The following is an 18,993-nucleotide window of genomic DNA, read 5'->3' on the forward strand; positions in this document are numbered from 1 at the left end:
AGTCAGCTCCTCATCTATCATGCTGATGACCGATCTGGCACTCGACACTTTGACAAACCTTTTCATGAGGCCAATCGGAAATCCCGTGGATGCCTTTTCCATTTCAGCAATGCGGATGAAGAGTTCATCATTTTGAAAGTTGTTGAAGAAGATGCCAGCAGGTTGTTCAAGAACTCTTCCTTCTTCAAAGAAGGCTCTGGGGGTAGCTTCAGGTTCAGACCAACATCAGTGGGGATAGGAGGAAGATCAGCAAGCAAGAGTCTTTCAGCATGCTTCCTTTTAGGTACACGCTTGCCTACTGACAAAGTAACAGCTGCTGGGGGTCCCAAAGACAGCTCTCAACAATGGGAGGTCTGCCTTAAACTTTGTTTTAAACTTCAGAGCTTTATCAAAATATTCTTCCAGCATCTTCTGAAGGTGTACATAACTGGCAGCCTTTTTGTTCTTTATCAGCATATAAATTTCAAACCATTCTAACGCTCCAAGGTTAGTGATCTTCACATCTTCAATTCTTGTTGGCGCAGTGTCCCCTTCCCTTACGAACTTCAGATTTGATTTGGTTCCCAAAGCTGCTTTGTGAACTTCAATAGCAGTTATTCTTTCCTTCCTCTTTCTATCATTCATGATCTTTATCCACTTGGCCTTCTCGCTCTCAAACTTTTCTCTTTTCTCTTTCAATCGTTGCTCTACATCAGCTTGTTTTTGTCTATAAAGAGCTTGAGGCCCACCAGTGGTCAGTAGCATCTTCTGTTCAGCATCCATCTGATCCTTCTCGAAGAGGGCCAACTGGGAAATGAACTGCAGATTCTTCCTTTCATTTTCCTGGTTCAACTTTATTCTGTCAAGCTCCTCCAGTGCCTCTTCTTGAGTTTTTCCCTCGGCAGTAAGAGAGAGAACATCGATCACCTGAAATTAATTGCCTGCCGGGGAAGTGATGGATACGTTTTGAGCAGTGAGTGAGGAAGATGGTCTGCTGAGAATGCCTGCCTCTACAAGCTGCTGCCTTCCAGCTTCAGTTATCTGAGTAACTTGAGCATTTGCAACATAGCGAGGATGAAAGATAGGGAGCATCTCTCTGGATCTATCCGTCTCCTTTTCTTGAATGCGAGCGGCTTCCCATCCTGCTTTTAATGTTTGAGGACTTGCTTCCTCTTCTTCATTAAGCACGTTCTGATCCTGAGGAGCATCACTCATAGCCAATGACTGCTGCCCCTTAGCATTTGCATCTGTCTCCCCCTCAGCTTCAGCAGGGGGACTTGTTCCTTTTACAACCACTAATGCTCTTTCTTCATTTGTTGTTTCAGTGGCTGTAGCATTATTATCATCTTCATCAAGGACCTTGTTAGCAGTTTCCTCAAACATATTACCCACTGCCTTTTTTACTGCTTCAGATACAAGATCCAAGATGACAGCATCAGCTTTCTCCCCCTTGGAGGTTGTATTATTAATAACAACTTCCATAGTTGCTGTCGGGGCATCTTTCTTGTTGAGAAGTTGGGTGAGCAAGTTCTTGATTTCCCCAACTTCCGCCTCTAGCTTCTGTTGGCACTTACGATCTTCCTTAGTGAACGAGACTTGAGGAGGAGGAAGACTGGCCATTTGTGTTTCCAAGGCACTGATTGCCTTAGAATTGTTCTCAACCTGGGTGATAAGGGGAGACACCAGGTCAGCAAGTTTCTTAACCTTAGCAACAGCAGCTTTACTGCTAGAGGATGCCTTCTTTGCAAGCATTCTGGTGGCATTACCAGTTCTACACAGCGATCTAGTCACTCCCCGGATGGCCTGCTGATCTCTTCTAATAGAGGAGGAAAATATGTGCAACTTAGTTTGATCAGCAGCCATGGAGATAGATTTGTCTTTGATCTTATCGATGCTGGCAGAGTTTTCTTTCTGCATGAGGTACCAGCTTTTTAATGTATTTACCAAGGCATCGTCTTCAACATCTTTCAATTTAATTGCAATAGAAGCAGCCTTGGTGAGATCATTTAGGTTTTCTTCAATTCTGGCAAGCCTGTCAGCGGAGTTGGTATTGAAGGAAAGTCCCAACTCTTTGGCAGTTAATGGAACATCAGCAGGCTTGCTAGAGGTACATCCAAAAGCACTAGAGAACGAAGAAGGCATGCTAAAGGAGGGCATGCCCAGTGCTTGTACATCTACTTGTTCTGAAGTGGCTGCTTGTGGTGCTATATTAACAATTTTAGTGTGAGTGTCAGCAGCAACATCTTCAAAATTTTCAGTGACTGCTGCACTATCATCAGCAGCAGTTTCCTTATCAGCATCATCCTCCATATCACTAACTAGTACATCAGCCTGGGTGGAGAAATCCAGCTGGAAATCTTCAACCATAAAATCATCCAATTCAAGATCACTCTCTTCGTCATCAAACTCAACATCATCACCAACATCAAAACCACCACTTTCCACAACATTATCGACCAATTCATCTCCAGCACCTTCAGTAAGCACATTTTCTTGTTCGTTTAAGACCTCATCAGCACCAGATCCCACCACCATATTCTCAACATCCTGAATACCAACTCTTGCTTCAACTGAAAAATTTAAAGGGCCAGGGGAACCGGGTGCCTCAAAGTCAGTGTCTTGTTGCACCAACTCATCATCGGCCGTAGAATTTGCTGACTCTAGCAACACCTGTGATCTGGCTGCTGTCGGCGACTCAGAGGGTTGAGAAGAAAAGGGAATTATAGTAGTGGTTGACTCAACTCTAGTGGGCTGGGGTGACCCATGTTCTACACCAACCTCGCCTACAAAAGTTTGAGGTGGCTGCTGACAGTTTCCCATATTCTCGTCAGCAGTCTGTTGGGAGACTGCTGATGGGCTAGCTGGGTTTCTAATGTCCTTGGGCATGAGGACTTCCTAACCTTAGTGGTTGGACCCTTTGGTACTCGCTGCTGCTGTGTTGGGACAGCAGCAGGAGGTGAAGTGGAAGAAGAAAGAATTTTTAATTTCCTTAATTTTTTGGGTTTCTTGTGAGCTTTGGAGGCTGCTGGGGGGATTACCAGCACACCAGCTCCAGAGGGGTTGGTGCATATTGTTCAGGAAAAACAGTGATCAGTACCTGATTCATTGCTGGAGTAAGCTCAACGAATCTTGCTTCAAATTGTTCTGGATCACATGCTGGAGTCTTATATACAATATTGGCAATTCTGGGAGACAGCATGTATTGAGCACCAGGAGGCATGTACTTCTCCTTTAATTCCTGTTTACAGATCAGTGAGAGAAATCTTGCAAATGGCACTGAACTTGATCTATTCTTGATGGTTACTTTCCCTTTAAGATCTTCAAAAATGACACTGGAAAAGTCAAGGAATCGATCATTTGCCAGTGCATATATCATCTGCATCTGACCAGCAGTGGCTTGATCAAATGATCCACTATTGCCACCAAGACATTGTATTACATGAGTGAACAACAACCTCCACACCCCTGGCAAGAACTTCTTTTGGGGGTTGCTGTGCACAGCTTGCACAGGTTCAACATTGGTGCCATATTCAATGGTAGCCAGCCATTCCTTCCATACTTGGGTGGATACCAAACCAACAAACGGACGCTCAATAGATTGTTGAGGAAGACGAAGAGCACGCCTCAACGAATCAACAGTAACAGATATTTTATGTTCCCCCTTCATCACCGATCCAGTGATGACATCATTGACCTTGTCATAGTCACAAGTCCAACAAAACTCTCTCAAGAGATGAAGAGGCATTTCTTCAGGATCTCTGTAAATCGTCCTTCTGACGTCACACCCTTTGATGAAGTCTAACATGGAGAAGTATCCCTCTACATTTTCTGGGATACTAGGAGAAGCAAGATAGTTGTTGGCCTTTATAATGAGTTTAGAGGCCTGGAATGAAACTAGATTAGAGGAGGGGATCCCTTCTGGATCATATTTCTCAGAGATGAGATATGTTGGAGTGATTTCTTGTTGAGAAGAAGAAGCCATTTGGTAAGTTTTAGAGATGATTGGAAAGTTCAAGAGATGTTTGAAAGATTTTGAGAGAGAAGTTTGAATGATAAGAGATATTTGAAATTGATAGAGAAGAAAAATGAACGTAAAAGATGGAATATGGAAGGGATTGTGAATATATATGACATGGATATGGGCCCTATAATTGCAAAAAGTTAGTCGTCACATGTACTCTCTTTCATACGTGGCATAAAAATATTATTTTAAAATTATAGGACAATGTTTGTATTTACGTATCAGAGAGGTATGATGTGACTATATGAACCACGATTTCAACTGTACTCAAGTTCATACGGCGCGTACAGTGTACAAGTTGCCCATTTGGGAGAAAATCGAGGTAACCGTTTGAGATATATATAATAAAATATTAACAAAATAAGTAGTGGAATACACTCATATATATTGAGGTATCCACTGAAGAGTTTATTTTATCAAAAAGGAATGGTTACCAAGTTTTAATCAGCACCACAAGGAAAGAAAGAGTGGATGCTGATGAGCATTAAACAATTTTTGGCAAATTGTCAGCCATCAACGGATTTTAGATGTCTTTACCAGCAGCCGTTTGGTGCTGGACTAGATAGGGACTTTCAGCACCCTGTTACTTTTATTATGCTTTTTCCCAAAGCATCAGGGATCAACGGATTTTAGATGTCTTTCCCAGCAACCGTTTACTACTGGACTAGATAGGGACTGTTAGGGTCAGTTTTTAATAAAAACTGGCTAGTCTCCAGTTGCATATGGAGACTATTTGATTTGTCCATAAATATGTGAAGTCAAGTTGCAGCGTACAGTTAATGCAACTGGTGACTTCCTCCAGTTGAAGATCTGACGAAATGAAGACCGTCCAGTTGAAGTCAAAGACATCAAATGGAAGATAGAAACTGGCCATGGCAGCGAAGCCCACTGACCAGTTTAACCAGATCAACAACTGGAGAGATATTCAGTATAAAGGAGTTACAAACCTTTACACTGAATACGAGGAAAATGGCTTTATTGCTTTGTGTACTATTACCCGGATAATACCAATTATCCTTGTATAAAGTACAAAAGCAGGTTGAATAAAGTGTGTTCTCTGACATACTTTATATAGCTTTTTAAGGATTTCCATAACAATCTTAAATGCATCTCAACCATATTTGTACAGAAAAGTTGACATCCCAATGTCAACCTTTGCCTATAAATACAAGCCATTTGTACACACAAAATATATCTTTGCAAAAATACTCTCTGCAATATATATTGGTGTTCTTGTGCAAATTCTCTCAATCGCAAAAAGAATGACTTCACAACTTTAAGTGTTTCGATTGTTTTAGAGATTTCCAAGTTCAGATCAATTGTATTTCATAGGTTGTTGGGATATTTACATACATGTAATATCTTGGTTCCACATCAACCTTTGTATTTTGTTTATACATCAATAAAAAAAATACATATGAAAAATACATATTGTCTCACCATTTACTTTATGTCTTAAGTTATTTGTTGCATTGTTATTTACTTATTTGCATTGTCACCTTAATAAGTATACCCTCCAGATATACCTGGTATACCACTTATCTTAACTGGTCTCGTCCAGATTTGATAAGTGTATTGCAAAGAAATCCACTATTGACATAGAGGTGTCTCCAGTTGTACCATCTACGTGTAGTTGGGACTTACAAGTGGTATCAGAGCAGAAAGGTTGAATTTTATATTCTATAACCTAGATCTGTTCAGATGGCTACTACTGGAAGTGGAAATGGTTCTGGTCCTAATTTCGAAACTGGTAATCAAACACCACCTATTAATCAAACAACTCAAACTAATCCTGAACATGTTGTTAACAATAACCCTCCTCCTCCTACCCCTCCTACTCCTAGCCATGTCCACGTGCATTATTCCAACACCCCTGTCCCTAAATTCGATGGGGATAATGACAAGTTTAGCACGTGGAAGGCCAGAATGCTTTTGCATTTTGGTGGGATAGACAGGTATATGTTGAAAATCTTAAAAGATGGACCATATATACCTATGTCCTCTGGTGTTAGTCCTCTTCTTGACCCTACTGGTAGAAGAGGTACTAGGGAGAAGCCTGAAACCATTGGTCTGATGAGGATCGCAGACTGGTTGACTTGGATACCAGACTGAAAAACATGATCCTAGGCGCTGTCCCTGAAGACTTAATTCCAACACTTGTGTTATTTCCCAGTGCTAAGTCTATGTGGGATGAATTAATTCTTCAGTTTGAAGGAGGAAATGACACCTTGTCCACCAGAAAAGTTTCTTTGAACAAGAAGTATGAAACCTTCTTTGCCTAGCCCAATGAAAGTTTAACTGGTACATACACCAGATTTACTAGCCTCATTAATTAGCTGAGAGGGTTGGGTGTTGAAAAAGATAAAGATATTCTTCTTGAAAAATTTTGTGATATTCTTCCAACCAAGTGGGCACACATGATTCTTGTCCTTAGACAAGGTAAGACCCTGCATAGTCACACTCTTGCATCTCTCTATGGAGCCTTCAGATTCACTGAAGATAATAATGCTGCAAGACTGGTAGCTGAACAAGATGCTATCAATCATGCCCAGAGTTCAAAGGTTGCTAGCTTGACCGGCCAACCTTGTGCTGCTTTAATGTCTGCTGAGAATGTCCAGCCACATTCGATGAAGGAGATGTTAAACAATTTCTTGAACTCAGGACTGACCACTGAAATCAGTGAAGATTGTGATGAAACTGACAATGATGATCTAGTAGCCATGATTGCTAAAACCTTTAATAGGTTTAAGCATAAATCTAATCGATTTAATGGCTCAAACAATGCTTCCAGTTCCAACTCTCTGGATAAAGCCAATCTCACCTACTATAAGTGTGGTAAGAAAGGTCACTTTATGAAGGAATGCAGATCTAGTCAGATGAACAATCAAACTGGTCCCCCTGCCATTACATACCATAAATCTGATGATTCTTATAAGAACAAATATAAGAAATTAAAGGCCCAAATTGCTCTCCTTTCTCTTGAAAAAGAAAATGAGCAAAATAAATGTTTAGTGGCTAATGTTGAAGAGAAATGGGAACTCTCTGATGAATCATCTGATGATGAAGAGGAGATCAGAGATGTATGTTTTATGGCACTGGAAGATAAGCAAACTCAACATCTGGTGATGGAAGATGTTGTCTCAGGAAGATGGGTTGATATCATACTGAAAAAGGTATATGATTATGATATTGAACAGGATACAGAATCAAAACTGGACATTGTTGAATCACTTAATGGTGATTTATTATTTGTTGAAACTGTTAGAACCGATGGTGAAATGTATCTGGAAACAGTTTTAAATGAATTAAAAAATTTAAAAACCATGGCAAATGATTTCCAAAGTGTCCAGTTGGCTCTCAATGAGTCAGTTGCCTTGAATGAGGCTTTGGAACTGGATAACCAAAAATTGCAATCTGACCTTGAAAAAGAACAAATGGTTATCAAAACCTGGGTAAGGGCATCTGGGAGGAACTATGATGCTTGCACTAAGACCATTTCTGCCCAAATTAGAACAATTGGTGCTGGAGATAAAGAGATGGCAGCTGCAATTCCTGATATTCATGAATTACCAGAAAGCATCCGAATTAAGACCCCTTATGACCAACCTGAGTGTTCCAAGAAAACTGAATCGGTTGAGACCACCCCTGTTGAGGTTAAATCTGGAGCCCAAAAGGCTAAAGTTCCAGGTAAGAAGGCTGCTGGTGAAAAGCCTTTGCCTCAAAAGTCTAAAGAGCCCAAGACTCAAAAGACCAAGACCACTGCCGAGCCCTAGTCCAAGGCTCAGCTGCCTAATGAAAATAACAATATTTTGTTAAGATTGGAAGAGCAACTCCAACTTTTGTCTAGACAGGTTCAGAGTTGCACTACCAAAATCAAAAACTTGGAAGGAACTTCAACCCCTCTAGTTGCAAAACAAAATGTTATTGAAAAACCCCTTTCAAAGAAAAATAAGAAACAAATTGTTCAATCTGGAACAAAATCTGAGAAGAAAAAGGGTAAAACTCCTGTTATTTCCAAAACTTTTACTCCTGAAATTGGAAAATCACCAGCTTCAGCCTCCAGTTCACAACCCCAGAAGGAAACTGTGGATTCCCATTGTGAGTCCAGTGAACCCATCGAGAGATGGGTTCCCAAAGGAAACTAATTTCTTTTGTGGGTGTGCAGGGCGATCGTAAAAAGAATACCTGGTATCTGGACAGCACAGCTGGACAGACTACGACCGGATGTAAGTCCGTGCTGGAAGAGTTCACCGTCCAAGATGGACCGGCGGTGACATTTGGAAATGATGGAAGTGGGAAAACTGGGGGATATGGTATAATCAATAATGGACAGATCGAGTTCACTAAAGTTGCCTTTGTCAATGGTTTGAAAGACAACCTGATAAGTGTCAGTCAACTGTATGACGACGGATATAAGGTATTATTCGATATTGCTCAAGGTACCATATTTAACAAAGATTGGAAAGTGGTTATGGTTGCACCAAGGAAGGGAAATGTATACGTCATGGATATGGAAACTGCCCCTCAAGAGCAATGTTTTTATACCAAGGCTGATGAAGACACCAACTAGCTGTGGCACAAGAGGTTATCCCATCTAAATTTCAAAAATATTAATAAGTTGTCTAGAAAACAACTCGTTGATGGGATTCCTCAGATTTCCTTTAAAAAGGAGAAGCCATGTCCTGGTTGTGAGATAGGCAAGCAGAAAAGAGCTAGTTTCAAGACAAGGCAAAATTTTAGCATCATTGAACCTCTTCACATGCTCCACATGGATTTGTTTGGTCCAGTGAATGTTCAAACTAAAGCTGGCAAGAAATATACCTTGGTCGTTGTGGATGAATACACCAGATTTTGCTGGGTGGTATTTCTCAGATCTAAAAGTGATGCGCCTGCTGAAATCATCTCACTCATCAAAAGAATTGAGCTCAAATATTCTCATAAAGTTTGTCAGTAACGAAGTGATAATGGTACAGAATTTCAAAATAAAGTACTTGAATCATTTTGTAATGACACTGACATTTCTCAGAATTTCTCTTCAGCTCACTCACCTGAACAAAATGGTGTAGTTGAGAGGAAAAATAGAACTTTAATTGAAGCTGCCAGAAGTATGCTATCGGAATCTAATCTTCCAACCAGTTTCTGGGGAGAAGCAGTGTCAACAGCTTGCCATACCCAGAATCGATCTGTTTATGTCAAGAGACATAGGAAGACTGCCTATGAAGTGCTTCGCAAGAGGAAACCAAATATTGGTTATTTTCATGTATTTGGCTGTCCAGTTTTCATCTTAAATGACTCAAGTCAACTTGGCAAGTTCGATGCCAAAGCAGATGAAGGAGTATTTCTTGGATATCCTGATATCCGAAAAGCTTTTAGAGTTTATAATTATAGACTTTTAAAAGTTCATGAGACAATTCATGTTACATTTGACGAATCCAATGATGCAATTTACAAGAAACCAAACTTTGATAATTCTCAAGCTTCCCAGATTAATTTTGAAATATCTGACCAAGTTCATCAGTCGGTTAGCCCTCTAGAAGATGTATCCAATCAACCAAGATTGGAACCAGTTAGCAAGGAAAGGAAGAATTCCTCAAGTGACATTTCATTTTATCTCTCCATCAGTTTTAATTTACCACATAAACTGGTGATTGGATCAGATGTTCGTGCTACTCCAATATTAGAACCTGAAGACATCCAGATTGCTGTAGAAAATCCTCCAGATTCACCTGTACTTCAAGAAATGCCTTTAAATGAAGTATTTCATGATGCAAATCGTGATCTAAATGATTTTGATGAAGATGCTGAAGTAGTCTGGGCAGATCCTCCACCAGTTGCTACAACAAAAGAGGATCCCAAGGTAACTTGCACTGATATTGTATCTTACAATCCTAGACATTACACCAGATGGACAGCTGCACATCCAATTGACCAGATCATTGGAGATCCATCTAGTGGGGTTCAGTCTAGAAGAGCCACCAGTGAACAATGTTTAAACGTCACCTTCTTATCACTGATAGAACCGAAGAAGATTGACGAGGCTATGGCAGATCCAAGCTGGGTTGAGGCTATGCAAGAAGAGCTCAACCAGTTCGAAACCCACAAGATAGATAAGTGATAAAATCTAACAAGATAAAAGAAAATATTTCTAAGGCATTTAATGATCTATAAAAATGCCTTGGAAAATTTAGATAGATTTTGTCAAACCAAGTCCATTCAAGTTAACACTTGTATATATACCAACTTGAAAAGACTTGTGCATATTTTTGGACAAATAGGGGGAATTTGTTAGGGCCAGTTTTTAATAAAAACTGGCCAGTCTCCAGTTGCATATGGAGACTATTTGATTTGTCCATAAATATGTGAAGTCAAGTTGCAGCGTACAGTTAATGCAACTGGTGACTTCCTCCAGTTGAAGATCTGATGAAATGAAGACCGTCCAGTTGAAGTCAAAGACATCAAATGGAAGATAGAAACTGGCCATGGTAGCGAAGCCTAGTGACCAGTTTAACCAGATCAACAACTGGAGAGATATTCAGTATAAAGGAGTTACAAACCTTTACACTGAATACGAGGAAAATGGCTTTATTGCTTTGTGTACTATTACCCGGATAATACCAATTATCCTTGTATAAAGTACAAAAGCAGGTTGAATAAAGTGTGTTCTCTGACATACTTTATATAGCTTTTTAAGGATTTCCATAACAATCTTAAATGCATCTCAACCATATTTGTACGGCAAAGTTGACATCCCAATGTCAACCTTTGCCTATAAATACAAGCCATTTGCACACACAAAATATATCTTTGCAAAAATACTCTCTGCAATATATATTGGTGTTCTTGTGCAAATTCTCTCAATCGCAAAAAGAATGACTTCACAACTTTAAGTGTTTCGATTGTTTTAGAGATTTCCAAGTTCAGATCAATTGTATTTCAGATCAATTGTATTTTGTTTATACATCAATAAATAAAATACATATGAAAAATACATATTGCCTCACCATTTACTTTATGTCTTAAGTTATTTGTTGCATTGTTATTTACTTATTTGCATTGTCACCTTAATAAGTATACCCTCCAGATATACCTGGTATACCACTTATCTTAACTGGTCTCGTCCAGATTTGATAAGTGTATTGCAAAGAAATCCACTATTGACATAGAGGTGTCTCCAGTTGTACCATCTACGTGTAGTTGGGACTTACAGGGACTTTCACCACCCTATTACTTTTATTATGCTTTTTCCTAAAACATCAGGGATCAACGGATTTTATGTGTCGTTACCACAGCCGTTTGCTGTGGACTGGATGGAAACTTTTGTCTTTCCATTGCCTTTATTTTGCTTTTTCCCAAAGCAACAGGGATCAGTGAGTAAAAAGGAAGAGCTCGCTGAAGCAACAGGGATCAGTGAGTAAAAAGGAAGAGCTCGCTGATGACTTTGACTTAAAAAGTCGCTGCTTGTCTTCATAAGAGGAAGATGGGCAGGAAAACATGAGTGATTATGTTGCTGAACTTGTAGGATCACCATTTAGCATTCCCAACCTACTAACGAGATCCTTGAATCTCTTTTCATCTAGTGGTTTAGTGAATATATCAGCGAGTTGATCATCAGTGGGGATGAAGTATATTTCAACATCCCCTTTCATGACATGGTCACGGATGAAGTGATATCTAATATCAATGTGTTTTGTTTTGGAATGTTGAACAGGATTGTGTGTGATGGCAATAGCACTGGTATTATCACACATAATTGGGATCTTAGAGAAATCTAAGTCATAGTCAGCGAGTTGATTTTTAATCCTGAAGACTTGTGCACAACAACTCGCTGCAGACACATACTCTGCTTCAGCAGTGGAGATGGAAACTATATGCTGTTTCTTACTAGACCAACTAGTCAGCCTTCCCCCCAATAGTTGACATCCACCACTAGTACTTTTCCTATCTAACATGCAACCAGCATAGTCAGAATCAGAGAATGTAACTAAGTTAAAGTTAGAATCCTTGGGATACCAAAGACCTAGAGAGGAAGTCCCTTTGAGATATTTGAAGATACGCTTGATAGCGAGAAGGTGAGAATCCCTAGGTGATGCTTGATACCTTGCACAAAGACAAGTAGCAAACATAATGTCTGGACGACTCGCTGTAAGATACATCAGCGAGCCTATCATCCCACGATAAAAGGTGGGGTTCACATGCTTACCATCAAGGTCAGCATAGAGATTGTTTGGAGGAGACATGGGAGTAGGCTTTGTGGTGATATTAGACATATCAAATTTGGCTAGTATGTCTCGTATATATTTTTCTTGGTTTATAAAGATGCCATTAGTAAGTTGACGAATTTGTAGACCAAGGAAGAAGGTTAGCTCACCCATCATACTCATTTTAAAGTGAGAAGACATTAGTGAGCTAAACTTATTGCAAAGTTTCTTGCTGGAGGATCCAAATATGATGTCATCGACATATATTTGCACATATAGAACATGAGCACCCTTTCTATAAATAAAGAGGGTGTTGTCTATAGATCCTCGCTGAAACTCATGAGAAAGAAGAAATTTAGAAAGAGTGTCATACCAAGCTCTAGGAGCTTATTTAAGACCATATAATGCTTTATAAAGACGAAAGACGTGGTTTGGCTTGGTTGGATCTTCAAAACCAGGTGGCTGCTCCACATAAACTTCTTCTTCAAGTTTTCCATTTAGGAAAGCACTCTTGACATCCATTTGATATACAGTGAAGTTTCGATAAGCAGCATGTGCCAAGAATAAGCGTATTGCTTCAAGTCTAGCCACTGGAGCAAAGGTTTCATCATAGTCGACACCTTCTTCTTGAAGGTAACCTTGAGCTACTAACCTAGCCTTGTTGTGTATAACAACACCATCTTCGTCCATTTTATTCCTATAAACCCATTTAGTTCCAATGGGTTCTTTGCCAGGAGGAAGAGGAACTAAGAACCAAACATGCTGTCTTTGGAATTGTGTTTGTTCTTCTTGCATGGCTGCAACCCACGATGGGTCAACCATGGCTGCAACCCATGTGTTTCTAGTCGCTGATCTAGTCACAATGCCCTGCTGAGGATCACCAATAATTTGGTGAACAGGATGACTTGAAGTCCATTTAAGTGATGGGACACTTGATGAACCATTTGACTGATTTGACTGATTTGAGTTATCAATGATGGGGTCATCAGCAGACTCCATGTCTTCAGCGTTAGCTGAAGCATCATGAAACTCATCATCAGCAAAGTCATCAGCTTGCACATTATCAGCCAGTGATCTAGGTTTGGCTGATGCAGCATGGATTGACCTTAAGATAGGCTCAACTGGCTCAATCGTATAGATATGAGCAGCATCTTGCTCCAGCTTAGGATCTGCTGAACTGTCCTCAGTGAGTTGCTGATCAAGAGGAGATAAGCAAGAAGTATCAACAAATGAGTCAGCATCCTTCGTAGGAGGATTAGTGAACTCATTGAAGATCTCTTCAGTAGAAGATGGCTGGATATCTTTAAGAGCATATGAGCTTTCATCAAAAGTGACATGAACGGATTCATCCACTTTTTGAAGTCGAGTATCAAATACTCTAAAAGATACTCTAAAAGCTTTGCTAATGGCAAAATATCCAACAAAATAACCATCATCAGCTTTAGGATCAAATTTGCCTAGATGATCCTTATTATTAAGAATAAAGATAGGACAACCAAATATATTGAAGTTTTTGATTTGAGGTTTCTTTCCTCTTAACACTTCATATGCTGTCTTGTCATGTCTTTTAACAATGAGACATCGATTTTGAGTGTGACAAGCAGTGTTGACTGCTTCAGCCCAAAACCTACTGGGAAGTGAGGACTCACTGAGCATCGTATGTGCTGCCTCAATAAGAGTTCTATTTCTCCTTTCAGCAACACCATTTTGCTCAGGAGTTCTAGTAGAAGAGAAGTTTTGTGAGATCCCTTGATCAGCACAAAAAGATTCAAGAGTGTGGTTTCTAAACTCAGTGCCATGATCACTTCTGAGTTCTTTAACCCTTATGCTGTTGAGATTTTCCATTTTCTTAATGAATTTGATAATTTCATCAGCAGCATCACTCTTAGAATTAAGAAAAATTGTCCAAGTGTATCGTGAATATTCATCCACAATTACTAAAGTGTTAAATTATTGCATTGTCTACTTTGAAGCTTACCAAACAATTGTTATTGTATTGTCTATTAGTCCTACAGGTTCTGGTTAGGCATGTGAAAGACTTCCATTGACCCGAAGTATACACGCCAAATGTAGTGCACAGAGAAGTATTACACGGTACATAATTTGTATTTGTAGGTTCTTTAAACTTTACATTTGGAATTATTTTCTTATTCACTATCTCGGTCGCTTAATTTCAACTAATTAATGTAATATTTTATTTGTCTTTTCAGTGATATTATTCCTTCTCCTTACATTGAGCTGAGTTAGTTATATTATTGAAACAAAGATCCGGGTTTTGCATGAGTTTTCCAATATATATTTAATTTTACATCTAAGTTGCAAGTTGTGTATACAATTGGTTACATTTATTTTGATTTCTTGTACTTTTAGTTTAACATTGGCCGCTATTGCAGCTATGTTATCCATCGTATGTATTGCTTGATTAATTGTCCACGCTTACTTTTTTTGGTAATCGCAACATGAGAAGCTCGAACCATGGTATCCGCCACAAAGCGCGGGTACCATGCTAGTATTTTGAATGATTCCAGTCAGTTGGGAAAGTTTGATTCAAAAGCTGACGAGGGTGTTTTTGTGGGACATTCAGATATTAGAAAAGCCTATAGAGTTTATATTTATAGACTCCAAAAGGTACATGAGACAATTCATGTCACATTTGATGAATCTAATGAAGCAATCAATAAAAAACCAAGCCTTGATTTATCTCCAGTTGTCCCAGCTGATTTTGGTGTATCTGATCAAGTTCATCAATCAATTGTTGCCCCAAAAGATGTTTCCAGTCATCAAGACATGGAACCAGTTGCACAGAAGAAAAGCTCTAGTGACACTTCATTCTATCCCTCCATCAGTTTTAATTTACCATATAAACTGGTGATTGGATCAGATGTACGTGCCACAACAACATCAGAACCAGTTCAAACCTCTCCAGTTCTTCAAGATATGCCTTTATTTGAAGAAAATCATGTTCTCACTCCAGTTGACACTGATGATGAAGTTGAAGTAGTTTGGGTTGATCCTTCTCCAGTTGCTACAACTGTTGAGGATCGCCAAGTGAGTTGCACTGATGTTGTGCTATATCAACCTAATCAATACACTAAATGGACTGCAGCTCATCCAATTGAACAAATTATTGGAAATCCAGATAGTGGGGTTCAGACTAGAAGAGCCACAAGTGAACAATGCTTGAACGTCACCTTCTTATCACTGATTGAACCAAAAAAGATTGACGAGGCTATGGCAGATCCAAGCTGGGTTAAGGCTGTGCAAGAAGAGCTCAACCAGTTCGAAAGGAACAATGTTTGGGAACTTGTTCCTTGTCCCCATGGTTAAAGAAAGAACCCATTGGTATGAGGTAGGTCTAAGGAACAAAGCTAGATTGGTGTCGATTTTGATGAAACTTTTCTCCAGTTGCAAGACTTGAAGCCATTAGAATATTTTTGGCTTATGCTGCTCATTTACAATTCAAAGTCTTTCAAATGGATGTTAAAAGTGCGTTCCTGAATGGAACCTTGGAAGAAGAAGTGTATGTTAAACAGACTCCAGGCTTCCTTAATGAGAAGCATCCTCACTTGGTATACAGACTGAACAAAGCTTTGTATGGTCTTCGTCAAGCCCCAAGAGCCTAGTATGACACTTTAACTAAACATCTTCTTAATAATGGTTTTCAAAGAGGTGCAATAGATAATACCTTGTTTATCTTGAAAGAAAAAAGTAATATCTTGCTAGTACAAATTTATGTTGATGACATTGTATTTGGATCAACTGATGATGCAATGTGTGAAAAGTTTTCGAAAATCATGTCAACTGAGTATGAAATGAGTTTAATGGGTGAATTAACATTTTTCTTAGGTTTACAAATTAAACAAACCATGGATGGTATTTTTATTAACCAAGAAAAATATGTCAGAGATTTGTTAAGAAGATACAAATTTGATTCAATCCCATCGAAAAACACACCCATTGTAGCTCCTTTAAATTTGGATCCTTACCCAAATGGAAAACCAGTGGATCAAAAAGAATATCGTGGAATGGTTGGTTCACTGATGTATTTAACTACAAGTGGACCAGATATAATGTTTGCAACATGTTTATGTGCCAGGATTTCAGGCTAACCCAAGAGAATCTCATTTGCACGCTGTTAAGCTCATTTTTAGGTACTTAAAAGGGTGCCCTAGCCTTGGTCTTTGGTATCTCAAAGGCTCAGGGTTAGATCTAATGGGTTATTCAGATTCAGATCATGCAGGTTGTAAGATAGATAGAAAGTCTACAACTAGTGGTTGTCACTTCCTATGGGGGAAACTGGTAAGTTGGACTAGTAAGAAGCAGACTTCGGTCTCAATGTCAACTGCTGAGGCAAATTACATTTCTGCGGCTAGTTGTTGTGCCCAGATTCATTGGATCAAGAACCAGTTGCTCGATTATGGTATGAAATATACAAGAACCCCAATCTTTTGTGACAACACCAGTGCAATTGCTATATCTCACAACCCGGTGATGCACTCAAAGACAAAGCATATTGACATCAGGTATCATTTTATTCGAGATCATGTTATGAAAGAAGATATTGAATTCACTTCATCCCCACTGATAAACAATTAGCTGATGTGTTTACAAAACCTCTTGATGAAAAGACTTTTAAACATCTCATTAGCGAATTGGGTATGCTAAATCCTTGAAATTGGAAACTAGTGACACTGATGAAGTTCTCCAGTTAAGGAGGTCCAGATGATCTTTGCTCGTCAGGCTATCGAACGCCTCCTTTGTGATACTATCCTGGCACTAACTGATATCTGGATCATCATTCTAAGGGGAAAAAACTCAAAATGTTTTTATGACTAAAATTCATTTTTGCTCAAATATGCAACTGAAAAAATCTTCAGTTGAAACTGACTAATATTTATTTTTGTTTTGAAAACTGCAACTCGAGAACCTCTCCAGTTGAAACTGGCACTAGATAATCTCCAGTGTACACGTTTAGTCTTATCTCAAACTGGTGGTCAACCAGATTTTCATAACGATAAGGATACTTGGTTAATATTTGTGACACGTGATGGTACTCGAGTGTTTTATCCCACTCCCAGTCGTCATATGAAGTGTCAAAACCATTTTGATAAAAAGATGCACTTTTTATAGGGATTGTTGCTGGTAGTGGGCGCGTGGGAATACCAGTCGTCGTAGCATTAAATGGTTGACAAGTTGGCATTAAATATTTTTGAATTTCAAATTTTCTAAAACGCAAAGTAATAAACGATTTCGAAAATTTGGGAATTAAAATATCTTTTCGTATATATTTTGGTAATATTTTATTGTCTATATATACCCACACCAAAATCTTTTCCCATTTACTTCACACAAAAATTACATTCATTTACTCTTCCAATCATCAAAATCGCTTCCTTTCTCTCCCTTCTTAATAAATCAAGAACCCTAATTCCAAAACATTCAATTTCAGTTTCCAATGTTTCTAAAATGGCTCCTAAAGCATCAGCACTTGCCACTGATGATAGTACACCAGCCAGCCCTTTAGGTGTTTCCCAACAAGCACCTGGAGAAAGTCAAAGGGAAAATTTGCAATCAACCACCCTCGAAACTTCTCTAGGTGAGGGTGGTGAAGATGATATTGGGTCAGCCCAACCCAGAATAGAGTCCATGTTAGCACTTACCTTGGAGAACCAAAATTCTGACACTCTTGCACAAATTGACGAAGTCTCTGGCCATTCACAGCTGGAGATCGAGGTTCCAGACTCTACGGCCCATGATATTGCAACTGAGGAAAGAGCAGTTGTAGTTGAGGCACCAGTGACCTCTTTCCAGGGAGAAGATGCTTCGACAACGGATTCTAGAACTGATGAAACCATTGAGGAAACTCAAACTGGTCATTAGGAGCCTGAACACTCTGTTCAGTCACCCTCAACATTTATGGATCTAGGCATAAATGAGGGTAAGTTTCAGCTTGAGTCTTCAGATTCATCTAAGACAGAATCTGATAAGGAAATGGCTGATGCATCTATACATGATCAACTCCCTTCCTTTTTTGATCAACAGCCTGAACGACAACTTGAATCTCTTCCCTTTCTTTCTTCAACAACTCCTCTTATCTCATCTGGTGCTACTACAACTGGAGAACCAACACTTGTATTACCTCCTCCAGTTGTACCTGTAGCTTTTAGAGCCGGTCCAGTGACATCTTCCCCTCCGTCACTGGATAGCCAGTTCGTGTCTTTCCAAACCGATCTCTCAAACCTCCTTACGAGAGTGGAGGAGATTCAAAAGACACTTGATAAAAATGCCAAGTCCCTCTCCAAGTACCAGAAAGAACACATTACAAACGTCGAAGTGGTTAGACCTAGGGATCAATAAGTTCCCTGCAAATGAGGACTTGGTATTTAACAAGCTCAATGAGTTGGTCAATTACTCCAATCAACTGGCAACATCTTTTAAGGGAGGCTTTTGCACTTACTGAAACTGGTGTCACATCTTCAATCACCAACCTGCTGAATACAACTGTCAGATCTTCAGAGGTGGATTTGAAGGAGCTTAAAAGACAGGTGAAGTTGTTATTTGAAAAACCTGGTCTAGATGTGACTGATCTTGGTAACCAGTTGGCCTCTTCAGTTGGTCATAAGATAGAAGAAACCTTGGCTGCTAGAGAACAATTGTTTCTGGAAAAGGTGATATCTGAGATCACCAAGACTGCAGCACCCCAGGTTGATCTCACTCCCATTACTTCTGAGATCGATCGGTTGAGGTGCAGTCTAGACACTTTAGCCAGCAAGGTATCTGATCATTCAACTGCCA

General features: G+C 39.4%; 1 protein-coding gene across 1 annotated transcript; it reads left to right on the forward strand.

Annotated features, from left to right (window-relative positions):
• Positions 1–5,701: 5,701 nt before the first annotated feature.
• Positions 5,702–8,570, forward strand: LOC122585419. Its single transcript, XM_043757552.1, has 6 exons — positions 5,702–5,904; positions 6,489–6,638; positions 6,867–7,080; positions 7,198–7,724; positions 7,818–8,085; positions 8,166–8,570. Exons 1-6 carry the CDS (start codon positions 5,702–5,704, stop codon positions 8,568–8,570), a joined length of 1,767 nt encoding a protein of 588 aa, XP_043613487.1.
• Positions 8,571–18,993: the final 10,423 nt, after the last annotated feature.

This window comes from Erigeron canadensis, chromosome 1 (assembly GCF_010389155.1).
Source record: "Erigeron canadensis isolate Cc75 chromosome 1, C_canadensis_v1, whole genome shotgun sequence".
In the NCBI taxonomy this organism is placed as follows: Eukaryota; Viridiplantae; Streptophyta; class Magnoliopsida; order Asterales; family Asteraceae; genus Erigeron; species Erigeron canadensis.

Bases quoted from the DNA above. Each gene is read 5' to 3' on its own strand.
- LOC122585419 (XM_043757552.1), top strand. From the start codon at position 5,702: ATGGCTACTACTGGAAGTGGAAATGGTTCTGGTCCTAATTTCGAAACT. The intron at 7,081-7,197 runs GTATGTTTTATG...GATATTGAACAG, and splicing joins ATGAAGAGGAGATCAGAGAT to GATACAGAATCAAAACTGGA. The intron at 7,725-7,817 runs GTCTAAAGAGCC...TATTTTGTTAAG, and splicing joins GAAAAGCCTTTGCCTCAAAA to ATTGGAAGAGCAACTCCAAC.